We start from the raw sequence: 27,223 nt of genomic DNA on the forward strand, positions 1-27,223 counted from the left end.
TCCACACACACACACACACAGAGTCGTCCAACCACCCGCACCTAGAGTCGTCCACACATAGAGAGAGAGAGACACAGGAGTCGTCCAACCACCCGCACCTAGAGTCGTCCACACAGAGACACACACAGAGAGACTCAGACTCAGGAGTCGTCCAACCACCCGCACCTAGAGTCGTCCACACACAGAGAGAGAGAGAGAGAGACTCAGGAGTCGTCCAACCACCCGCACCTAGAGTCGTCCACACACACAGAGAGAGAGAGAGACTCAGGAGTCGTCCAACCACCCGCACCTAGAGTCGTCCACACACACACAGAGAGACTCAGGAGTCGTCCACACACACAGAGAGAGAGAGACTCAGGAGTCGTCCAACCACCCGCACCTAGAGTCGTCCACACACACAGAGAGAGACTCAGGAGTCGTCCAACCACCCGCACCTAGAGTCGTCCACACACAGAGAGAGAGAGAGACTCAGGAGTCGTCCAACCACCCGCACCTAGAGTCGTCCACACACACACACAGAGAGAATCAGACTCAGGAGTCGTCCAACCACCCGCACCTAGAGTCGTCCACACACACACAGAGAGACTCAGGAGTCGTCCAACCACCCGCACCTAGAGTCGTCCACACACACAGAGAGACTCAGGAGTCGTCCAACCACCCGCACCTAGAGTCGTCCACACATAGAGAGAGAGAGAGAGACTCAGGAGTCGTCCACACACACAGAGAGAGAGACTCAGGAGTCGTCCAACCACCCGCACCTAGAGTCGTCCACACATAGAGAGAGAGAGACTCAGGAGTCGTCCAACCACCCGCACCTAGAGTCGTCCACACACAGAGAGAGACTCAGGAGTCGTCCAACCACCCGCACCTAGAGTCGTCCACACACAGAGAGAGAGAGAGACTCAGGAGTCGTCCAACCACCCGCACCTAGAGTCGTCCACACATAGAGAGAGAGACTCAGGAGTCGTCCAACCACCCGCACCTAGAGTCGTCCACACACACAGAGAGACTCAGGAGTCGTCCACACACACAGAGAGAGACACAGGAAGTCGTCCCACCACCCGCACCTAGAGTCGTCCACACACACACACACAGAGAGAGACTCCGGAGTCGTCCAACCACCCGCACCTAGAGTCGTCCACACACACAGAGACACAGGAGTCGTCCACACACACAGACACAGGAGTCGTCCACACACACACAGACACAGGAGTCGTCCACACACACACAGAGACTCAGGAGTCGTCCACACACACACAGACACAGGAGTCGTCCACACACACAGAGACACAGGAGTCGTCCACACACACACACAGACTCAGGAGTCGTCCACACACACAGACACAGGAATCGTCCACACACACAGACTCAGGAGTCGTCCACACACACACACAGACACAGGAGTCGTCCACACACACACAGACTCAGGAGTCGTCCACACACACAGAGAGAGACTCAGGAGTCGTCCACACACACACAGAGAGAGAGACTCACTCAGGAGTCGTCCACACACATACAGAGACACAGGAGTCGTCCACACACACACAGACAGACACAGGAGTCGTCCACACACACAGACACTCAGGAGTCGTCCACAAACAGAGAGACACAGGAGTCGTCCACACACACACAGACACTCAGGAGTCGTCCACACACAGACACAGGAGTCGTCCACACACAGAGAGACACAGGAGTCGTCCACACACAGAGACACAGGAGTCGTCCACACACACAGACAGAGACTCAGGAGTCGTCCACACACACACAGAGACACAGGAGTCGTCCACACACACAGAGACACAGGAGTCGTCCACACACACAGACACAGGAGTCGTCCACACACACAGACACAGGAGTCGTCCACACACACAGACACAGGAGTCGTCCACACACACACAGAGACTCAGAAGTCGTCCACACACACAGAGACTCAGAAGTCGTCCACACACACACAGAGACACAGGAGTCGTCCACACACACACAGGAGTCGTCCACACACACACAGAGACTCAGGAGTCGTCCACACACACACAGACACAGGAGTCGTCCACACACACACAGACAGACACAGGAGTCGTCCACACACACAGACTCAGGAGTCGTCCACACACACAGAGAGACTCACTCAGGAGTCGTCCACACACACACAGGAGTCGTCCACACACACAGATACAGGAGTCGTCCACACACACAGACACAGGAGTCGTCCACACACACACAGACACAGGAGTCGTCCACACACAGAGACACAGAGACACAGAAGTCGTCCACACACAGAGAGAGACTCACTCAGGAGTCGTCCACACACACAGAGACTCAGGAGTCGTCCACACACACAGAGACTCAGGAGTCGTCCACACACACAGAGACACAGGAGTCGTCCACACACACAGAGACACAGGAGTCGTCCACACACACAGACACAGGAGTCGTCCACACACACAGACACAGGAGTCGTCCACACACACAGACACAGGAGTCGTCCACACACACACACAGACACAGGAGTCGTCCACACACACAGACACAGGAGTCGTCCACACACACACAGACACAGGAGTCGTCCACACACACAGAGACACAGGAGTCGTCCACACACACACACAGACACAGGAGTCGTCCACACACACACACAGACACAGGAGTCGTCCACACACACACACAGACACAGGAGTCGTCCACACACACACAGAGACTCAGAAGTCGTCCACACACACAGAGACTCAGAAGTCGTCCACACACACACAGAGACACAGGAGTCGTCCACACACACACAGGAGTCGTCCACACACACACAGAGACTCAGAAGTCGTCCACACACACACACAGACACAGGAGTCGTCCACACACACACAGAGAGACTCAGGAGTCGTCCACACACACAGAGAGAGAGAGACTCAGGAGTCGTCCAACCACCCGCACCTAGAGTCGTCCACACACACAGAGAGAGACTCAGGAGTCGTCCAACCACCCGCACCTAGAGTCGTCCACACACAGAGAGAGAGAGAGACTCAGGAGTCGTCCAACCACCCGCACCTAGAGTCGTCCACACACACACACAGAGAGAATCAGACTCAGGAGTCGTCCAACCACCCGCACCTAGAGTCGTCCACACACACACAGAGAGACTCAGGAGTCGTCCAACCACCCGCACCTAGAGTCGTCCACACACACAGAGAGACTCAGGAGTCGTCCAACCACCCGCACCTAGAGTCGTCCACACATAGAGAGAGAGAGAGAGACTCAGGAGTCGTCCACACACACAGAGAGAGAGACTCAGGAGTCGTCCAACCACCCGCACCTAGAGTCGTCCACACATAGAGAGAGAGAGACTCAGGAGTCGTCCAACCACCCGCACCTAGAGTCGTCCACACACAGAGAGAGACTCAGGAGTCGTCCAACCACCCGCACCTAGAGTCGTCCACACACAGAGAGAGAGAGAGACTCAGGAGTCGTCCAACCACCCGCACCTAGAGTCGTCCACACATAGAGAGAGAGACTCAGGAGTCGTCCAACCACCCGCACCTAGAGTCGTCCACACACACAGAGAGACTCAGGAGTCGTCCACACACACAGAGAGAGACACAGGAAGTCGTCCCACCACCCGCACCTAGAGTCGTCCACACACACACACACAGAGAGAGACTCCGGAGTCGTCCAACCACCCGCACCTAGAGTCGTCCACACACACAGAGACACAGGAGTCGTCCACACACACAGACACAGGAGTCGTCCACACACACACAGACACAGGAGTCGTCCACACACACACAGAGACTCAGGAGTCGTCCACACACACACAGACACAGGAGTCGTCCACACACACAGAGACACAGGAGTCGTCCACACACACACACAGACTCAGGAGTCGTCCACACACACAGACACAGGAATCGTCCACACACACAGACTCAGGAGTCGTCCACACACACACACAGACACAGGAGTCGTCCACACACACACAGACTCAGGAGTCGTCCACACACACAGAGAGAGACTCAGGAGTCGTCCACACACACACAGAGAGAGAGACTCACTCAGGAGTCGTCCACACACATACAGAGACACAGGAGTCGTCCACACACACACAGACAGACACAGGAGTCGTCCACACACACAGACACTCAGGAGTCGTCCACAAACAGAGAGACACAGGAGTCGTCCACACACACACAGACACTCAGGAGTCGTCCACACACAGACACAGGAGTCGTCCACACACAGAGAGACACAGGAGTCGTCCACACACAGAGACACAGGAGTCGTCCACACACACAGACAGAGACTCAGGAGTCGTCCACACACACACAGAGACACAGGAGTCGTCCACACACACAGAGACACAGGAGTCGTCCACACACACAGACACAGGAGTCGTCCACACACACAGACACAGGAGTCGTCCACACACACACACAGACACAGGAGTCGTCCACACACACAGACACAGGAGTCGTCCACACACACACAGAGACTCAGAAGTCGTCCACACACACAGAGACTCAGAAGTCGTCCACACACACACAGAGACACAGGAGTCGTCCACACACACACAGGAGTCGTCCACACACACACAGAGACTCAGGAGTCGTCCACACACACACAGACACAGGAGTCGTCCACACACACACAGACAGACACAGGAGTCGTCCACACACACAGACTCAGGAGTCGTCCACACACACAGAGAGACTCACTCAGGAGTCGTCCACACACACACACAGGAGTCGTCCACACACACAGATACAGGAGTCGTCCACACACACAGACACAGGAGTCGTCCACACACACACAGACACAGGAGTCGTCCACACACAGAGACACAGAGACACAGAAGTCGTCCACACACAGAGAGAGACTCACTCAGGAGTCGTCCACACACACAGAGACTCAGGAGTCGTCCACACACACAGAGACTCAGGAGTCGTCCACACACACAGAGACACAGGAGTCGTCCACACACACAGAGACACAGGAGTCGTCCACACACACAGACACAGGAGTCGTCCACACACACAGACACAGGAGTCGTCCACACACACAGACACAGGAGTCGTCCACACACACACACAGACACAGGAGTCGTCCACACACACAGACACAGGAGTCGTCCACACACACACAGACACAGGAGTCGTCCACACACACAGAGACACAGGAGTCGTCCACACACACACACAGACACAGGAGTCGTCCACACACACACACAGACACAGGAGTCGTCCACACACACACACAGACACAGGAGTCGTCCACACACACACAGAGACTCAGAAGTCGTCCACACACACAGAGACTCAGAAGTCGTCCACACACACACAGAGACACAGGAGTCGTCCACACACACACAGGAGTCGTCCACACACACACAGAGACTCAGAAGTCGTCCACACACACACACAGACACAGGAGTCGTCCACAAACACACACAGAGACTCAGGAGTCGTCCACACACACAGAGTTGTGGACACATAAAGTAGTGGTGGTGGTTGTAGTAGTTGTAGCGGTTGTGGTGGTTGTTGTGTTGGTGGTGGTTGTGGTGGTTGTTGTTGTAGTGGTGGTGGTTGTGTTGGTGGTGGTTGTGGTGGTTGTTGTGTTGGTGGTGGTTGTGGTGGTTGTTGTAGTGGTGGTGGTTGTAGTAGTTTTTGTGGTGGTTTTTGTGTTGGTAGTAGTTGTTGTAGTGGTGGTGGTTGTTGTGTTGGTGGTGGTTGTGGTGGTTGTTGTGTTGGTGGTGGTTGTGGTGGTTGTTATAGTTGTGGTGGTTGTTGTGTTGGTGGTGGTTGTAGTAGTTGTTGTAGTGGTTGTGGTGGTTGTTGTGTTGGTGGTGGTTGTGGTGGTTGTGGTGGTAGTTGTGGTGGTGGTGGTTGTGGCAGTGGTGGTTGTGGTAGTTGTGGTTGTGGTTGTTGTGGTGGTGGTTGTGGTGGTAGTTGTGGTGGTTGTGGCAGTGGTGGTTGTTGTGGTGGTGGTTGTGGCAGTGGTGGTTGTGGTGGTTGTGGCAGTGGTGGTTGTGGTAGTTGTGGTGGTTGTGGCAGTGGTGGTTGTGGTAGTTGTGGTGGTTGTGGCAGTGGTGGTTGTGGTAGTTGTGGTGGTGGTTGTTGTGGTGGTTGTAGTAGTTGTTGTAGTGGTTGTGGTGGTTGTTGTGCTGGTGGTGGTTGTGGTGGTTGTTGTTGTGGTGGTTGTGGTAGTTGTGGTGGTGGTAGTTGTGGTGGTTGTTGTGGTTGTGGTGGTAGTTGTGGTAGTTGTGGTGGTGGTTGTGGTGGTGGTGGTGGTTGTGGTCTACTCACCACACGTGCTACACAAACGAGCCCAGGCTCCATCAGATCCACGGCCTCCAACCGCGCGTCAACACAGAAGTCACGACGTTCCAGGGGTGGTGCCTACAACAACAACAACAACCACCACAACAACAACAATCACTACTAGCACCACAACAATCACTACTACCACCACCACCACAACAACAACCACTACCACCACAACCACCACAACAATCACTACCACCACCACCACAACAACAACAATCACTACTACCACCACCACAAAAACAACCACAACAACAATCACTACTACCACCACCACAACGACAACCACTACAACCACCACAACAACAACAATCACTACTACCACGACAACAACAACAATCACTACTACCACCACCACCACAACAACAACAACCACCACTACCACCACCACTACTACTACCACCACCACCACCACAACAATCACTACAACCACCACAACAACAACCACCACAACAATTACTACTACTACCACCACCACCACAACAATTACTACTACTACCACCACCACCACAACAACCACTACCACCACCACCACAACAATCACTACAACCACCACAACAACAACAACAATCACTACAACCACCACAACAACAATCACTACCACCACAACCACTACCACCACAACAACAATCACTACTACCACCACCACAACAACAACCACTACTACCACCACCACAACAACCACCACTACTACCACCACAACAACAATCACTACAACCACCACAACAACAACCACCACAACAATTACTACTACTACCACAACAATTACTACTACTACCACCACAACAACCACCACAATAATTACTACTATTACTACCACCACAACAACCACCACAACAATTACTACTACTACCACAACAACAACTACAACAATCACTACTACTACCACCACAACAACCACTACTACTGCCACCACCACAACAACAATCACTACAACCACAACAACAACCACCACAATTACTACTACTACCACCACCACAACAATTACTACTACTACCACCACCACAACAACCACCACCACAACAATTACTACTACCACCACAACAACAACCACTACTACTACCACCACCACCACCACAACAACAACCACCACCACCACAACAACCACCACAACAACCACTACTACTACCACCACCACAATAACCACCACAACAATCACTACTACGACCACCACAACAACAACCACAACAACAATCACTACAACCACCACCACCACAACAACAACCACCACAACAATCACTACTACTACCACCACCACAACAACCACCACAACAATTACTACTACTACCACCACCACAACAACAACCACCACAACAATTACTACTACTACCACCACAACAACAACAACCACCACAACAATTACTACTACTACCACAACAACCACAACAATCACTACTACTACCACCACCACAACAACCACCACAACAATTACTACTACTACCACCACAACAACAACAACCACCACAACATTTACTACTATTACCACCACCACAACAACCACCACCACAACAATCACTACCACCACCACTACCACCACAACAACAACCACTACTACCACCACAACCAAAAACAACTTATTTCCCTCACTAAAATGCAAATCAATTTATAACATTTTTGACATGCGTTTTTCTGGATTTTTGTTGTTGTTATTCTGTCTCTCACTGTTCAAATAAACCTACCATTAAAATTACAGACTGATCATTTCTTCGTCAGTGGGCAAACGTACAAAATCAGCAGGGGATCAAATACTTTTTTCCCTCACTGTAGCTGCTCATTCAGAGGAGGAGTTGGAGACGCTGCCGCTGAGACTGGAGCGTGCCACTAAGATGTGGGGCCTTACCATCAGGGAATTCCAGCAAGACCTACATCTCTGCTTTATTGACCTGGTCAAGGCCTATGATACCATCAGTAGGCCTGGGCTCTGGGTTGTTCTTCGTGCTTTTGGAGTCCCTGACCCTCTGCTCACGATCATTAAGGACCTTCATGATGGTGAGCGGGCCCGGGTAAAACTACGTGGCCGGGAGTCAGAGCCATTCCCTGTACACCTTGGGGTGCGACAGGGATGTCCTCTGGCTCCCACATTATTTAACATCTATTTTGACCACGTAGTTCGTGAAGCCTTCAATACGATCCATCCTAGATTTAACCAGGCTGGATTGTGTGAGGAGCTCACAAATCCTTGAAAGATCTGGGCAAGGTCCCATCGGTGAGCTCCTCCGGCAGGCAAGGCTGCGATGGCTGGGTCATGTAGCCCGCATGCCCAGCCACCGCATGCCGAAACAGCTTTTGTTCGGCCGGATCGAGGGGGCTAAACGTGCGCGGCACGGGCTAGAGAAGAGATGGAGTGATGTGGTACAGGAGGACGTGGAGCTGAGTGGACTTGCCGATGACCGGTACCAGCGGTGTCAAGATCGGCCTCTGTGGAGGAGGCTCGTGAAGGATGCTACTGGGCAGTTGGAGGCAGTCGCCCTCCAACAACAACGGAGGGCGGAGGAGCGACGCTCACAACAGCGAGCGGAGCGCCGGGTGGCTAAAGCACAGCAGGTTGGCACAGTAGGGGGCACAGGTGGTGCATCAGCCAGTCATCTCAGTCAGTCGACCCGTGGCACCTGGGTCTGCCCCGTGACCTCCTGCCAGCGGGCGTTCGACACTTCACGTGGCCTCAGGGTGCACATAGCCTGGCACAAGCGTCGTGGTGACGTCACCGCCACTTAGTGGTGAATGGCGGTTGTTGTTGTTGTGTATGTGTGTGTGTGTGTCTGTGTGTACTGTGTGTGACTGTGTCTGTGTACTGTGTGTGTGTACTGTGTGTGTGTCTGTGTGTACTGTGTGTGTGTACTGTGTGTGTGTGTACTGTGTGTGTGTGTACTGTGTGTACTGTGTGTGTGTGTACTGTGTGTACTGTATGTGTGTACTGTGTGCACTGTGTGTGTGTGTACTCTCTGTATGTACTGTGTGTGTGTACTGTGTGTGTGTACTGTGTGTGTGTGTGTACTGTGTGTGCGTGTGTACTGTGTGTACTGTGTGTGTGTGTGTGTACTGTGTGTGTGTACTGTGTGTGTACTGTGTGTGTGTACTGTGTGTGTGTACTATGTGTGTGTGTGTGTACTGTGTGTACTGTGTGTGTGTACTGTGTGTGTGTGTACTGTGTGTGTGTACTGTGTCTGTCTGTGTGTGTACTGTGTGTGTGTACTGTGTGTGTGTGTACTGTGTGTGTGTGTACTGTGTGTGTACTCTCTGTATGTACTGTGTGTGTGTACTGTGTGTGTGTGTACTGTGTGTGTGTGTACTGTGTGTGCGTGTGTACTGTGTGTGTGTGTACTGTGTGTGTGTGTGTACTGTGTGTGTGTACTGTGTATACTGTGTGTGTGTATACTGTGTGTACTGTGTGTGTGTACTGTGTGTGTGTGTGTGTACTGTGTGTGTGTACTGTGTACTGTGTGTGTGTGTACTGTGTGTACTGTGTGTGTGTACTGTGTGTACTGTGTGTACTGTGTGTGTGTACTGTGTGTGTACTGTGTGTGTGTACTGTGTGTGTGTGTGTACTGTGTCTGTGTGTACTGCGTGTGTGTACTGTATGTGTACTGTGTGCACTGTGTGTGTGTACTGTGTGTATGTGGGTGTATACTGTGTGTGTGTGTACTGTGTGTGTGTACTGTGTGTGTGTGTGTGTGTACTCTCTGTATGTACTGTGTGTGTGTACTGTGTGTGTGTACTGTGTCTGTCTGTGTGTGTGTACTGTGTGTGTGTGTATACTGTGTGTGTGTGTGTACTGTGTGTGTGTACTGTGTGTGTGTGTACTCTCTGTATGTACTGTGTGTGTGTACTGTGTGTGTGTACTGTGTGTGTGTATACTGTGTGTGTGTGTACTGTATGTGTGTACTGTGTGCACTGTGTGTGTGTGTACTGTGTGTGTGTGTATACTGTGTGTGTGTGTACTGTGTGTGTGTGTACTGTGTGTGTGTGTATACTGTGTGTGTGTGTACTGTATGTGTGTACTGTGTGCACTGTGTGTGTGTGTACTCTCTGTATGTACTGTGTGTGTGTGTACTGTGTGTGTGACTGTGTGTGACTGTGTCTGTGTGAGTATACTGTGTGTGTGTGTACTGTGTGTGTGTACTGTGTGCACTGTGTGTGTGTGTACTGTGTGTGTGTACTGTGTGTGTGTGTACTGTGTGTGTGTGTACTGTGTGTGTGTACTGTGTGTGTACTGTGTGTGTACTGTGTGTACTGTGTGTGTGTGTACTGTATGTGTGTACTGTGTGTGTGTACTGTGTGTACTGTGTCTGTGTGTACTGTGTGTGTGTGTACTGTATGTGTGTACTGTGTGTACTGTGTGTGTGTGTACTGTGTGTGTGTGTACTGTGTGTGTGTACTGTGTGCACTGTGTGTGTGTGTGTACTCTCTGTATGTACTGCGTGTGTGTACTGTGTGTGTGTACTGTGTGTGTACTGTGTGTGCGTGTACTGTGTGTGTGTGTACTGTGTGTGTGTGTACTGTATGTGTGTACTGTGTGCACTGCGTGTGTGTGTGTGTACTCTCTGTATGTACTGTGTGTGTGTACTGTGTGTGTGTACTGTGTGTGTGTGTCTGTGTGTGTGTGTACTGTGTGTGTGTCCGGCAAAACAACCCCCTACCTCCTCGCGGTGCCGGACGGGCAACTCTGTCGTGGACAGCGCTGTGGGGGGAGATCCAATTTTGATTGGCTCCTCCCCTCATGGCAAATGTGTCCACCACAGGGGCTAAAACGGGGGCTCTGGACGGGTGCGAGGGGCTGGTAACCCCTCCACCTTCAATTAATTACCACGAAACTACGAATTCAACTGAAATATGTAACAACTAAGCTTGTGCCGGAGGCCCCGGGGGGCCAGGCGTCTATGACGTCTCCTGGCCAAACCCCAATTGGCGGAGCCAGGAGATTGAATACCTACCCTCGGGGCTACTCCAGAAACAACGAAAAGCCACTACGGTTGGCCACGTGGAATGTTCGAACGCTCACTGCAGAGGAGAGGCTGCCACTCCTCTGTCGGGAGCTGGACCGGTACCGCCTGGATCTATGCGGCATTCAGGAGGTCCGGTGGACCGGCTCTGGCTCCTGCCACCATGAGGGGTGGACAGTCCTCTACTCGGGGCAGCAGACTGCCAAACAACAGGGTGTGGGTCTTCTTTTGAACAAAAGAATGAAGGGGGCGTGGGAGCGTGGCGGTGAGGTGTGGGAAGCTGTAAGCCCCAGGCTACTTTGGGCTCGCCTTCCCATCAACCGGAGGCGAGGAATGGTGGTCGTGGTTACTTATGCCCCCACCGAAGATGAACATCCGTGGAGGGATGCAGGCAAAGCCGATGAGTCAGATGCCTTCTATGACCTCCTGTCACAGGTGCTGGCTAAAGTGGCCCCTCGGGATAGAGTCATCATGTTGGGTGACTTCAATGCCCGAGTTGGTCATGATACTGGCACCTGGTCTGGAGTGATTGGAGGGCATGGGCCAGATCAGCTCAATAACAACGGTAGGAGGCTGCTAGATTTTTGTGCAGCCCATGGGCTTGTAATTACCAACACGCTGTTCCGGCATCGGCGCATCCACACAACATCATGGATGCATGCCGGGTCCAAGCAAGAACATCTGCTGGATTACATAGTGACGGACCAGCGAATGCGAGCCCATGTCCTTGACACCAGGACCTACCGTGGAGCTGATCTGCCCTCTGACCATCGACTAGTCATCTGTAAGATGCGCCTGCTATTCTTCCACTCCGGTGGTGGGTGTACACCCAGGACCCCATTCCAACCTAAAGTGGCCTGGTCTCAGTTATCTGATGAAAGTTGCAAGCGAGAATTTCATCATCGCTTGCGGCTGGGATTGGCATCGTCCCCGACTCCTCCTGATGTCGAGGGTAAATGGGCGAGGTTTAGGACTGTGACTCATGCAGCTGCAATGGCTGCTTTGGGTACGCGGTCCAGACCTCCCCAGACACCCTGGATGACAGAGGAGTTGTTCACGATGGTTGAGAAAAAGCGACAGGCCCACTGTCATCGGCTACAGAATCCCACGTCAGAGAATGAGGAGGCTTACCGCAGCCTTCGCTCGGAGGTTCGGAGAGCCGTGAGGCGCTGCAAGGATGGGTGGTGGTCGCGGGTTGCTGAGGAGATGGAGTCTGCCTCAGTGGCCCGTGATCACAAATCTCTATTTAACTCCATCAAAAAAGTAACCTGCAGCGCCACACCTATTACCATCATTAGGGGAAAAAACGGTGATCCAATTTCCGACCCCCAGGAACAGGTTCGCAGATTTGCTGAGCATTTCTGTGAGATCCTGGGGGAGGGAAAATCCCTCAGCCAGGAAAACATCGTGGCACAAAGTGAGGATGACCCTGCTGAGGCTGCGGTGCCTCAAATATTGGATGAAGTCACCCCCTGTGAGTGGCTGGCTGAGGTGCCATCTGCTGAGGAAGTATTGAAGGCGATCCGGAGTCTGAGACCAGGAAAGGCAGCGGGCAGAGATGATCTCCCAAGCGAAATGCTGAGGGAGGGTGGCGTTTGTGCACAGACTGCCCTATATGACATCATAACAACAGTCTGGACCACTGGACGGGTTCCGCAGGATTGGAAGGATGCCCTGGTGGTCCCCCTTTTTAAGAAGGGGGACCGCACAGACTGTAACAACTACAGGGGCATCTCACTCCTCAGTGTGCCGGGAAAGGTCCTGGCAAGGATTATTCAGCATCGCCTTGCCAGGCACGCTGAGGAGAGGCTTGCGGAGCCCCAATGCGGTTTCAGGAAAGGGCGGTCCTGCACAGATGCCATATTTTCTGTCCGTCTGCTACAGCAGAGGTGTAGGGAATTCCAACAAGACCTACATCTCTGCTTTATTGACCTGGTCAAGGCCTATGATACCATCAGTAGGCCTGGGCTCTGGGTCGTTCTTCGTGCTTTTGGAGTACCTGACCCTCTGCTCACGATCATTAAGGACCTTCATGATGGTGAGCGGGCCCGGGTAAAACTACGTGGCCGGGAGTCAGAGCCATTCCCTGTACACCTTGGGGTGCGACAGGGATGTCCTCTGGCTCCCACATTATTTAACATCTATTTTGACCACGTAGTTCGTGAAGCCTTCAATAGCTGTACCGGGGGAATCTCCATATGGTACAGATATAATGGGAGGCTAATCGATGCCCGGGTGCGGTCAAGGGATGGCTCCCTATTGCTCAACCACGTTATGTATGCTGATGACTTGGTAATAGCTGCTCAGTCAGAGGAGGAGTTGGAGACGCTGCTGCTGAGACTGGAGCGTGCCACTAAGAGGTGGGGCCTTACCATCAGCCCCACCAAAACTAAGCACCTGCCTGGGTATTTTGTACCATCGGACACTCCACCCCCACAACTCCCAATCGGTGATGGGGCAGTTGTGGAGAGAGTGGAGAGTTTCCCATACCTGGGCAGTGTGCTTATGACTGACTCCAGTTTAACAGCAGAGGTCTCACTCCGAATCAGTCGAGCGGCAATATCTTTTCATCGGTTGCGTAACGCTGTGTGGAAGCTACCTGGTCTGTCGCTCCGCACTAAGCTTCAGGTCTTCTCGGCCACGGTCATTCCCTCCCTTCTCTACGCTTGCGAAACGTGGACCCCCCTAATGGAGCATCTTCGCCGGTTAGAAACATTTAGGCTGGCCTGCCTCCGATCCATCCTCGGTTTAACCAGACTGGATTGTGTGAGGAGCTCACAAATCCTTGAAAGATCTGGGCAGGGTCCCATCGGTGAGCTCCTCCGGCAGGAAAGGCTGCGATGGCTGGGTCATGTAGCCCGCATGCCCAGCCACCGCATGCCGAAACAGCTTTTGTTTGGCCGGATTGAGGGGGCTAAGCGGGCGCGGCACGGGCTAGAGAAGAGATGGAGTGATGTGGTACAGGAGGACGTGGAGCTGAGTGGACTTGCCGATGACTGGTACCAGCGGTGTCAAGATCGGCCTCTGTGGAGGAGGCTCGTGAAGGATGCTACTGGGCAGTTGGAGGCAGTCGCCCTCCAACAACAACGGAGGGCGGAGGAGCGACGCTCACAACAGCGAGCGGAGCGCCGGGTGGCTAAAGCACAGCAGGTTGGCACAGTAGGGGGCACAGGTGGTGCATCAGACAGTCATCTAAGTCAGTCGACCCGTGGCACCTGGGTCTGCCCCGTGACCACCTGCAAGCGGGCGTTCGACACTTCACGTGGCCTCAGGGTGCACATAGCCTGGCACAAGCGTCGTGGTGACGTCACCGCCACTTAGTGGCGAATGGCGGTTGTTGTTGTTGTTGTTGTGTGTGTGTACTGTGTGTGTGTGTACTGTGTGTGTGTGTACTGTGTGTGTGTACTGTGTGTGTGTACTGTGTGTGTGTGTGTACTGTGTGTGTGTACTGTATGTGTGTACTGTGTGTGTACTGTGTGTGTGTGTACTGTGTGTGTGTGTACTGTATGTGTGTACTGTGTGTACTGTGTGTGTGTGTGTACTGTGTGTACTGTGTGTGTACTGTGTGTGTGTACTGTGTGTGACTGTGTGTGTGACTGTGTCTGTGTGAGTGTACTGTGTGTACTGTGTGTGTGTACTGTGTGTGTGTACTGTGTGTGTGTGTACTGTGTGTGTGTGTACTGTATGTGTGTACTGTATGTGTGTACTGTGTGTACTGTGTGTGTACTGTGTGTGTGTACTGTGTGTGTGTACTGTGTGTGTGTGTACTGTCTGTGTGTACTGTGTGTGCACTGTGTGTGTACTGTGTGTGTGTACTGTGTGTGTGTGTACTGTGTGTGTACTGTGTGTGTACTGTGTGTGACTGTGTCTGTGTGAGTGTACTGTGTGTGTGTATTGTGTGTGTGTGTACTGTGTGTGTGTGTACTGTGTGTACTGTGTGTGTGTGTACTGTGTGTGTACTGTGTGTGACTGTGTGTGACTGTGTCTGTGTGAGTGTACTGTGTGTGTGTGTACTGTGTGTGTACTGTGTGTGACTGTGTGTGACTGTGTCTGTGTGAGTGTACTGTGTGTGTGTGTACTGTGTGTGTACTGTGTGTGTGTGTACTGTGTGTGTGTACTGTGTGTGTACTGTGTGTGCACTGTGTGTGTACTGTGTGTGTGTGTACTGTGTGTGTGTGTACTGTGTGTGTGTACTGTGTGTGTGTACTGTGTACTGTGTGACTGTGTCTGTGTACTGTGTGTGTGTGTACTGTGTGTGTACTGTGTGTGACTGTGTCTGTGTGAGTGTGTACTGTGTATGTGTGTACTGTGTGTGTACTGTGTGTGTGTACTGTGTGTGTGTGTGTATTGTGTGTGTGTGTACTGTGTGTGTGACTGTGTGTGTGTACTGTGTGTGTACTGTGTGTGTGTATACTGTGTGTGTGTACTGTGTGTGTGTGTACTGTGTGTGTACTGTGTGTGTGTACTGTGTGTGACTGTGTGTGTGACTGTGTGTGTGACTGTGTGTGACTGTGTCTGTGTGTGTGTACTGTGTGTGTGTGTACTGTGTGTGTGTACTGTGTGTGTGTACTGTGTGTGTACTGTGTGTGTGTGACTGTGTGTGGGTGTACTGTGTGTGTACTGTGTGTACTGTGTGTGTGTCTGTGTGTACTGTGTGTGTGTACTGTGTGTGACTGTGTGTGTACTGTGTGTGTGTACTGTGTGTGTGTACTGTGTGTGTGTACTGTGTGTGTGTGTACTGTGTGTGTGTATACTGTGTGTGTGTACTGTGTGTGTGTGTGTGTGTACTGTGTGTGTACTGTGTGTGACTGTGTGTGTGACTGTGTGTGTGACTGTGTGTGTGTACTGTGTGTGTGACTGTGTGTACTGTGTGTGACTGTGTGTGTGTACTGTGTGTGACTGTGTGTGTACTGTGTGTGTGTGACTGTGTGTACTGTGTGTGACTGTGTGTGTGTACTGTGTGTGACTGTGTGTGTACTGTGTGTGTGTGTCTGTGTGTGTGTGTACTGTGTGTGTGTACTGTGTGTGTGTGTACTGTGTGTGTACTGTGTGTGTACTGTGTGTGTGTACTCTGTGTGTGACTGTGTCTGTGTGAGTGTGACTGTGTGTGTGACTGTGTGTGTGTACTGTGTGTGCACTGTGTGTGACTGTGTGTGACTGTGTGTGTACTGTGTGTGTGTGTCTGTGTGTGTGTGTGTACTGTGTGTGTGACTGTGTGTGTGTGTACTGTGTCTGTGTGACTGTGTGTGTACTGTGTGTGTGTGTACTGTGTGTGACTGTGTCTGTGTGTGTGTGTCTGTGTGTACTGTGTGTGTGACTGTGTGTGTGTACTGTGTGTGACTGTGTCTGTGTGTGTGTGTCTGTGTGTGACTGTGTGTGTACAGTGTGTGTGTGAGTGCCCACCAGGCTGAAGAGTTTTGCAGGGGCTGCCACTGATCCCGTGTCCTGGAGATATTCACTCCACCTGAACCCACGCACCGCATAGCCTGCAACAACCACCACCACCACCACCACGTTAACCACAACCACGTTAACCACAACCACCACCACAACCACGTTAACCACAACCACCACCACCACAACCACGTTAACCACAACCACCACCACCACAACCACGTTAACCACAACCACCACCACCACAACCACGTTAACCACAACCACCACCACCACCACGTTAAACACCACCACAACCACGTTAACCACCACCACAACCACCACCACGTTAACCACAACCACCACCACGTTAACCACAACCACCACAACCACCACCACGTTAACCACAACCACCACCACGTTAACCACAACCACCACCACAACCACAACCACGTTAACCACAACCACGTTAACCACAACCACGTTAACCACAACCACCACAACCACGTTAACCACAACCACGTTAACCACAACCACGTTAACCACAACCACCACAACCACGTTAACCACAACCACCACCACAACCACGTTAAACACCACCACCACCACGTTAACCACGTTAACCACAACCACCACAACCACGTTAACCACAACCACCACCACAACCACCTTAAACACTACAACCACGTTAACCACAACCACCACCACAACCACGTTAACCACAACCACCACCACGTTAACCACAACCACCACCACGTTAACCACAACCACCACCACGTTAACCACAACCACCACCACGTTAAACACCACCACCACAACCACGTTAACCACAACCACCACCACGTTAAACACCACCACAACCACGTTAACCACAACCACCACCACCACGTTAACCACAACCACGTTAACCACAACCACCACCACAACCACCACCACCACAACCACGTTAACCACAACCACCACCACCACGTTAAACACCACCACAACCACGTTAACCACAACCACCACCACAACCACGTTAACCACAACCACCACCACGTTAACCACAACCACCACCACCACCACAACCACGTTAACCACAACCACCACCACCACGTTAAACACCACCACAACCACGTTAACCACAACCACCACAACCACGTTAACCACAACCACGTTAACCACAACCACAACCACCACCACCACGTTAACCACAACCACCACCACGTTAAACACCACCACAACCACGTTAACCACAACCACCACCACCACAACCACGTTAAACACCACCACAACCACGTTAACCACAACCACCACCACCACGTTAACCACAACCACCACCACCACCACGTTAACCACAACCACGTTAACCACAACCACCACCACCACCACAACCACGTTAACCACAACCACCACCACGTTAAACACCACCACAACCACGTTAACCACAACCACCACCACCACAACCACGTTAACCACAACCACCACCACGTTAAACACCACCACAACCACGTTAACCACAACCACCACCACCACCACGTTAAACACCACCACAACCACGTTAACCACAACCACCATACCACAACCACCATACCACAACCACGTTAACCACAACCACCACCACAACCACGTTAAACACCACCACAACCACGTTAACCACAACCACCACCACGTTAACCACAACCACCACCACCACAACCACGTTAACCACAACCACCACCACAACCACGTTAAACACCACCACAACCACGTTAACCACAACCACCATACCACAACCACGTTAACCACAACCACCACCACAACCACGTTAAACACCACCACAACCACGTTAACCACAACCACCACCACGTTAACCACAACCACCACCACCACCACAACCACGTTAACCACCACCACAACCACGTTAACCACTACCACCAGATATTCACTCCACCTGACACTGCTGATGATGATGACACTACTACTACTGATGATGATAATGACACTGCCACTACTGATGATGATGACACTGCCACTACTACTGATGATGATGACACTGATGATGATGATGACACTGCTACTGATGATGATGATGACACTGCTACTGATGATGATGACACTGCTACTGATGAAGATGACACAGATGATGATGATACTGCTACTACTACTGATGATGATGACACTGATGATGATGATGACACTACTACTACTGATGATGATGATGACACTGCTACTGATGATGATGATGACAGTGCTACTGATGAAGATGACACAGATGATGATGATACTGCTACTACTACTGATGATGATGACACTAATGATGATGATGATGACAGTGCTACTGATGATGACACTGCTACTGATGATGATGACACTGCTACTACTACTGATGATGATGACACTAATGATGATGATGACACTACTACTACTGATGATGACACTGCTACTACTACTACTACCGATGATGATGATGACACAGATGATGATGATGATGATGACACTGCTACTACTACTGATGATGATGATGATGACACTAATGATGATGATAACACTACTACTACTGATGATGACACTGCTACTACTACTACTACCGATGATGATGATGATGATGACACAGATGATGATGATGATGATGACACTGCTCCTGATGACGACGCTGAGGGTACTTCTCACCGGGAGGGGGTGTGAGTGCCAGTCCGCTGATCTCGCAATATCCCACGGGGAAGATGGCGTGGGATGTAGCGTGGAAACAGAACCAGTCGGAGCCATCGTCGGCCTCGGAGCCGTCAATGCCGACCATCAGGAAGCCTTCCCTGAGCACCTGGGCAGCAGTGGTGAGTGTGGGTGAGTGGGTGAGTGGGTGAGTGAGTGGGTGGGTGAGTGAGTGAGTGGGTGAGTGGGTGGGTGGGTGAGTGGGTGGGTGGGTGAGTAGGTGAGTGAGTGAGTGGGTGAGTGGGTGGGTGGGTGAGTGGGTGGGTGGGTGGGTGAGTGAGTGAGTGGGTGAGTGGGTGGGTGGGTGAGTGGGTGAGTGAGTGGGTGGGTGGGTGGGTGAGTGGGTGGGTGAGTGGGTGGGTGGGTGGGTGAGTGAGTGGGTGGGTGGGTGGGTGAGTGAGTGAGTGGGTGAGTGGGTGGTGAGTGAGTGGGTGGGTGGGTGAGTGAGTGGGTGGGTGGGTGAGTGGGTGAGTGGGTGGGTGGGTGAGTGGGTGGGTGGGTGGGTGGTGAGTGAGTGGGTGAATGAGTGAGTGGGTGGGTGGGTGAGTGAGTGAGTGAGTGGGTGAGTGGGTGGGTGGGTGAGTAGGTGAGTGAGTGGGTGAGTGGGTGAGTGGGTGAGTAGGTGAGTGAGTGAGTGGGTGGTGAGTGTGTGGTGAGTGGGTGGTGAGTGGGTGGGTGGTGAGTGAGTGGGTGAATGAGTGAGTGAGTGGGTGGGTGGGTGAGTGAGTGAGTGGGTGGTGAGTGGGTGGGTGGTGAATGAGTGGGTGGGTGGGTGAGTGGATGAGTGAGTGAGTGGGTGAGTGGGTGAGTGGGTGGGTGAGTGGGTGGGTGGGTGGGTGAGTGGGTGAGTGAGTGAGTGGGTGAGTGAGTGAGTGAGTGGGTGGGTGAGTATGTGGTGAGTGGGTGGGTGAGTATGTGGTGAGTGGGTGAGTGAGTGGGTGAGTGAGTGGGTGGTGAGTGGGTGGTGAGTGGGTGGTGAGTATGTGGTGAGTGGGTGGTTAGTGGGTGGTGAGTGGGTGGTGAGTGGGTGAGTGAGTGGGTGAGTGGGTGGTGAGTGTGTGGTGAGTGGGTGGTGAGTGGGTGGGTGGTGAGTGAGTGGGTGGGTGGGTGAGTGGGTGAGTGGATGAGTGAGAGAGTGGGTGAGTGGGTGGGTGGGTGAGTGGGTGGGTGGGTGAGTAGGTGAGTGAGTGAGTGGGTGAGTGAGTGGGTGAGTGGGTGGGTGAGTGGGTGAGTGGGTGGGTGGGTGGGTGAGTATGTGGTGAGTGGGTGGGTGAGTATGTGGTGAGTATGTGGTGAGTGGGTGAGTGGGTGTTGAGTGGGTGGTGAGTATGTGGTGAGTGGGTGGTGAGTGGGTGGTGAGTTGGTGGTGAGTGAGTGGGTGAGTGAGTGGTGAGTGAGTGGGTGGTGAGTGGGTGGTGAGTGGGTGGTGAGTGGGTGGTGAGTGTGTGAGTGGGTGGGTGGTGAGTGGGTGGTGAGTGGGTGGTGAGTATGTGGTGTGTGTGAGTGAGTAGGTGGTGAGTGGGTGAGTGGGTGAGTAGGTGGTGAGTGGGTGAGTGAATGGGTGGGTGAGTGAGTGGGTGAGTGAGTGAGTAGGTGGTGAGTAGGTGGTGAGTGAGTGAATGGGTGGGTGAGTGAGTGGGTGAGTAGGTGGTGAGTGAGTGAATGGGTGGGTGAGTGAATGGGGTGAGTGAGTGAGTGGGTGAGTAGGTGAGTGGGTGAGTGAGTGGGTGAGTGAGTGGGTGAGTGAGTGGGTGAGTGAGTAGGTGGTGAGTGAGTGAGTGGGTGAGTGAGTGGGTGAGTGAGTGGGTGGGTGAGTGGGTGAGTGAGTGAGTGGGTGAGTAGGTGAGTAGGTGAGTGGGTGAGTGAGTGAGTAGGTGAGTGAGTGAGTGGGTGAGTGAGTGAGTGGGTGAGTGAGTGGGTGAGTGAGTAGGTGGTGAGTGAGTGAGTGAGTAGGTGGTGAGTGAGTGGGTGAGTGAGTGAGTGAGTGGGTGAGTAGGTGGTGAGTGAGTGAGTAGGTGAGTGAGTGAGTGGGTGAGTGAGTGAGTGGGTGAGTGAGTGGGTGAGTGAGTAGGTGGTGAGTGAGTGAGTGAGTAGGTGGTGAGTGAGTGGGTGAGTGAGTGAGTGAGTGGGTGAGTAGGTGGTGAGTGAGTAGGTGGTGAGTGAGTGAGTGGGTGAGTGAGTGAGTAGGTGGTGAGTGAGAGGGTGGGTGAGTAGGTGGTGAGTGAGTAGGTGAGTAGGTGGTGCGTAGGTGGTGAGTGAGTGAGTGAGTGGTGAGTAGATGGTGAGTGAGTGAGTGAGTGAATGGGTGGGTGAGTGAGTGGGTGAGTAGGTGGTGAGTGGTGAGGTGAGTGGGTGAGTGAGTGTGTGGTAATTGTGTGTGGTGAGTGAGTGGTGAGTGGGTGGTGAGTGGGTGGTGGGTATGTGGTGAGTGGGTGGTGAGTGAGAGTGAGTGGGTGGTGAGTGTGTGGTGGGTTTGTGGTGAGTGGGTGGTGAGTGAGAGTGAGTGGGTGGTGAGTGGGTGGGTGAGTGGGTGGGTGAGTGGGTGGGTGAGTGAGAGTGAGTGGGTGAGTATGTGGTGAGTGGGTGAGTGAGTGTGTAGTGAGTGAGAGTGAGTGGGTGGTGAGTGGGTGGTGAGTGGGTGGTGAGTGTGTGAGTGGGTGGGTGGTGAGTATGTGGTGAGTGGGTGAGTGAGTGGGTGGTGAGTGGGTGGTGAGTGGGTGGTGAGTGGGTGGTGAGTGTGTGAGTGGGTGGGTGGTGAGTGGGTGGTGAGTGGGTGGTGAGTGGGTGGTGAGTATGTGGTGTGTGTGAGTGAGTAGGTGGTGAGTGGGTGAGTGGGTGAGTAGGTGGTGAGTGGGTGAGTGAATGGGTGGGTGAGTGAGTGGGTGAGTGAGTGAGTAGGTGGTGAGTAGGTGGTGAGTGAGTGAATGGGTGGGTGAGTGAGTGGGTGAGTAGGTGGTGAGTGAGTGAATGGGTGGGTGAGTGAATGGGGTGAGTGAGTGAGTGGGTGAGTAGGTGAGTGGGTGAGTGAGTGGGTGAGTGAGTGGGTGAGTGAGTGGGTGGGTGAGTAGGTGGTGAGTGAGTGAGTGGGTGAGTGAGTGGCTGAGTGAGTGGGTGGGTGAGTGGGTGAGTGAGTGAGTGGGTGAGTAGGTGAGTAGGTGAGTGGGTGAGTGAGTGAGTAGGTGAGTGAGTGAGTGGGTGAGTGAGTGAGTGGGTGAGTGAGTGGGTGAGTGAGTAGGTGGTGAGTGAGTGAGTGAGTAGGTGGTGAGTGAGTGGGTGAGTGAGTGAGTGAGTGGGTGAGTAGGTGGTGAGTGAGTGAGTAGGTGAGTGAGTGAGTGGGTGAGTGAGTGAGTGGGTGAGTGAGTGGGTGAGTGAGTAGGTGGTGAGTGAGTGAGTGAGTAGGTGGTGAGTGAGTGGGTGAGTGAGTGAGTGAGTGGGTGAGTAGGTGGTGAGTGAGTAGGTGGTGAGTGAGTGAGTGGGTGAGTGAGTGAGTAGGTGGTGAGTGAGAGAGTGGGTGAGTAGGTGGTGAGTGAGTAGGTGAGTAGGTGGTGCGTAGGTGGTGAGTGAGTGAGTGAGTGGTGAGTAGATGGTGAGTGAGTGAGTGAGTGAATGGGTGGGTGAGTGAGTGGGTGAGTAGGTGGTGAGTGGTGAGTAGGTGAGTGGGTGAGTGAGTGAGTGAGAGCGTGGGTGAGTGGGTGGGTGAGTAGGTGGTGAGTGAGTGAGTGGGTGAGTGAGTGGGTGAGTGAGTGAGTGGGTGAGTGAGTGAGTGAGTAAGTGAGTGAGTGGGTGGGTGAGTGGGTGAGTGAGTGAGTGGGTGAGTAGGTGAGTGGGTGAGTGAGTGAGTAGGTGAGTGAGTGAGTGAGTGGGTGGTGAGTGAGTAGGTGGTGAGTGGGTGAGTGAGTGAGTGGGTGGTGAGTGGGTGGTGAGTGAGTGGGGTGAGTGAGTGAGTAGGTGAGTGAGTGAGTGGGTGGTGAGTGGGTGGTGAGTGAGTGGGGTGAGTGAGTGAGTAGGTGAGTGAGTGAGTGGGTGGTGAGTGAGTGGGGTGAGTGAGTGAGTAGGTAAGTGAGTGAGTGGGTGAGTGAGTAGGTGGTGAGTGGGTGAGTGAGTGGGTGAGTGAGTGAGTGGGTGAGTGAGTGAGTGGGTGAGTGAGTGGGTGAGTGGGTGGTGAGTGGGTGAGTGAGTAGGTGGTGGGTGAGTGAGTGAGTGAGTGGGTGAGTGAGTGAGTGGGTGAGTGAGTGGGTGGTGAGTAGGTGGTGAGCGAGTGGGTGAGTGAGTAGGTGAGTGAGTGAGTGAGTGGGTGAGTAGGTGGTGAGTGAGTGGGGTGAGTGGGTGAGTGAGTGAGTAGGTGGTGAGTGGGTGAGTGAGTAGGTGGTGAGTGGGTGAGTGAGTGAGTGAGTGGGTGAGTGAGTGAGTGGGTGGTGAGTAGGTGGTGAGTGAGTAGGTGGTGAGTGGGTGAGTGAGTGAGTGAGTGGGTGGTGAGTGAGTAGGTGAGTGAGTGAGTAGGTGAGTGGGTGAGTGAGTGAGTAGGTGAGTGAGTGGGTGAGTAGGTGGTGAGTGAGTGGGTGGTGAGTAGGTGGTGAGTGAGAGGGGTGAGTGGGTGGGTGAGTAGGTGGGTAGGTGGTGAGTGAGTGAGTAGGTGAGTGAGTGAGTAGGTGAGTGAGTGAGTAGGTGGTGAGTAGGTGGTGAGTGAGTAGGTGAGTAGGTGGTGAGTGAGTAGGTGAGTGAGAGAGTGAGTGGGTGGTGAGTGGGTGGTGAGTAGGTGGTGAGTGAGTGGGTGAGTAGGTGGTGAGTGAGTGGGTGGTGAGTAGGTGGTGAGTGAGTGGGTGGTGAGTGGGTGGTGAATGAGTGGGTGGTGAGTAGGTGGTGAGTGAGTAGGTGAGTAGGTGGTGAGTGAGTGGGTGAGTGAGTAGGTGAGTGAGTGAGTAGGTGGTGAGTGAGTGGGTGAGTGAGTAGGTGGTGAGTAGGTGGTGAGTGAGTGAGTGGGTGAGTGAGTGAGTGGGTGAGTAGGTGAGTAGGTGAGTGAGTGAGTGGGTGAGTGAGTGAGTGGGTGAGTGAGTGGGTGAGTGAGTGAGTGAGTAAGTGAGTGGGTGAGTGTCTGAGTGGGTGAGTGAGTAGGTGGTGAGTGAGTGGGTGAGTGAGTGAGTGGGTGGTGAGTGAGTGGGTGAGTGGGTGAGTGAGTAGGTGGTGAGTGAGTGGGTGAGTAGGTGGTGAGTGAGTGGGTGAGTGGGTGGTGAGTGAGTGAGTGGGTGAGTGGGTGAGTGAGTAGGTGAGTGAGTAGGTGAGTGAGTGGGTGAGTGAGTAGGTGAGTGAGTGGTGAGTGAGTGAGTGTGTGAGTGAGTGGTTGAGTGAGTGGTGAGTGAGTGGGAGGGTGGGTGAGTGAGTGGGTGGGTGGGTGAGTGGTGGGTGAGTGGGTGGGTGGGTGGGTGAGTGGTGAGTAGGTGAGTGAGTGGGTGGGTGAGTGAGTAGGTGGTGAGTGAGTGGGTGAGTGAGTGGGTGAGTGGGTGGGTGGGTGAGTGGTGGGTGAGTGAGTGGGTGGGTGGGTGAGTGAGTGAGTGGGTAGGTGGTGAGTGTGTGGGTGGTGAGTAGGTGGTGAGTGAGTAGGTGAGTAGGTGGTGAGTGAGTGGGTGAGTGAGTGAGTGAGTGGGTGAGTGAGTGGGTGAGTGGGTGAGTGGGTGAGTGAGTGAGTGGGTGAGTGAGTAGGTGAGTGAGTGAGTGAGTAGGTGATTGAGTGAGTAGGTGAGTGAGTGAGTGAGTAGGTGGTGAGTGAGTAGGTGAGTGAGTGGGTGAGTGAGTAGGTGGTGAGTGAGTGAGTGGGGTGAGTAGGTGGTGAGTAGGTGGTGAGTGAGAGGGGTGAGTAGGTGGTGAGTAGGTGGTGAGTGAGAGGGGCGAGTAGGTGGTGAGTGGGTGGTGAGTAGGTGGTGAGTGAGTAGGTGGTGAGTAGGTGGTGAGTGAGAGGGGTGAGTAGGTGGTGAGTAGGTGGTGAGTGAGTGGGTGAGTGTTTGCTCACCCGTCGTACTGTGGCCACACAGATGGTGGACAAGTTGAGGGGGTCGATGGCTTCCAACTTCATTCCCTCCTGGAACCACGGTCCATCCTGCACCTTCACCTCCCTCTCCTGTACAACAACAACAACACAACAACCACTATAACAACAACAACCACTAGAACAACAACAACCACTATAACAACAACCACCATAACTACAACAACAACACACCAACAACAACACCAACAACAACACCAACAACACAACAACAACAACAACCACAACTATAACAACAACCACTAGAACAACAACACAACAACAACCACTACAACAACCACACAACAACAACCACTATAACAACAACCACCATAGCCACAACAACAACCATAACCACAACAACAACCACTACAACAACAACTACCATAGCCACAACAACAACAACCATTACAACAACCACCACTACAATAACCATCACAACAACCACACAACAACCACCACTACAACAACCACCATAACCACAACAACTACAACAACAACCACACAACAACCACACAACAACCACCATAACCACAACAACTACAACAACAACCACACAAACCACCACCACCACCGCTCACCTTCCTAAAGAATCCAACAGCAGCTTCCATAGGCATGACCTTTGAACCTGCACAGAAAGAGACACGGGGAGAGACACGGGGTGAGACAGAGACACAGAGACAGACAGAGACAGAGAGACAGACAGAGACACAGAGAGACAGAGACACAGAGAGACAGAGACACAGAGAGACACGGGGTGAGACAGAGACACAGAGACAGACAGAGACAGACAGAGACAGAAAGAGAGACAGAGACACAGAGAGACAGAGACACAGAGAGACAGAGACACGGGGAGAGACACGGGGTGAGACAGAGACACAGAGACAGACAGAGAGAGAGAGACAGACAGAGACACAGAGACAGACAGAGACACAGAGAGACAGATACACAGAGAGACAGAGACACAGAGAGACACGGGGTGGGACAGAGAGAGACAGAGAGAGACAGAGACACAGAGAGACAGATACACAGAGACACAGAGAGACAGAGACACATAGAGACACGGGGTGGGACAGAGAGAGACAGAGACAAAGAGAGATAGAGACACAGAGACAGAGAGAGACAGAGAGAGACACAGAGACAGACAGAGATACACAGAGACAGACAGAGACAGACAGAGACAGACACACAGAGACAAGAGACACAGAGACAAGAGACACAGAGACCGACAGAGACACAGAGACAAGAGACAGTGACAGACAGACACAGAGACAGACAGAGACACAGAGACACACAGAGACAAGAGACACAGAGACACACAGAGACAGAGACACAGAGACAGAGAAAGAGACACACAGAGACACACAGAGACACACAGATACTACACAGAGACACACACAGAGACAAGATACACACACAGACACACACACAGACACACACACAGACACAGAGACACACACACACAGACACACAGACACAGAGACACACACAGTGACACACACACAGTGACACACACACAGACACACACACACAGACACACAGACACAGAGACACAGAGACACACACAGACACAGAGACACACAGAGACACACAGAGACACACACACACACAGACACAGAGACACACACACACAGAGAGACTGCCTCCCCGACCTCACCGTAGGCGATGTGGTGTCCCACCCTCTCGACACACAGAGACAGACACAGAGACAGAGACACACAGAGACACACAGAGACACACAGAGACACATAGAGACACACACAGAGACACACACACACAGACAAGAGACAGACACACACAGAGACACACACACACAGACACAGACTGCCTCCCCCCGACCTCACCGTAGGCGATGTGGTGTCCCACCCTCTCGGCCCACAGAGACACAGAGACACAGAGACACACAGACACACAGAGAC

At 52.8% G+C, this 27,223-nt stretch overlaps 1 protein-coding gene across 1 annotated transcript in view; it reads right to left on the reverse strand.

Annotated features, from left to right (window-relative positions):
• The window catches only part of LOC116938326 (MBT domain-containing protein 1-like), a 56,589-nt gene that overhangs the window by 27,062 nt on the left and 2,304 nt on the right, over positions 1-27,223 (reverse strand). The window contains exons 2-6 of the mRNA XM_076064359.1: positions 25,886-25,932; positions 25,290-25,397; positions 19,247-19,394; positions 16,646-16,728; positions 6,285-6,377 (exon numbers count right to left, since the gene is read on the reverse strand). Coding sequence (XP_075920474.1) covers positions 6,285-6,377; positions 16,646-16,728; positions 19,247-19,394; positions 25,290-25,397; positions 25,886-25,932 — 479 coding nt within the window. The remainder of the gene's footprint in view (positions 1-6,284; positions 6,378-16,645; positions 16,729-19,246; positions 19,395-25,289; positions 25,398-25,885; positions 25,933-27,223) is intronic.

The sequence above is a fragment of the Petromyzon marinus genome, unplaced genomic scaffold (genome assembly GCF_048934315.1).
Source record: "Petromyzon marinus isolate PM22_M1 ecotype Great Lakes invasive population unplaced genomic scaffold, UKy_Petmar_22M1.pri1.0 PM_Scaffold_40, whole genome shotgun sequence".
Lineage (NCBI taxonomy): Eukaryota > Metazoa > Chordata > Hyperoartia > Petromyzontiformes > Petromyzontidae > Petromyzon > Petromyzon marinus.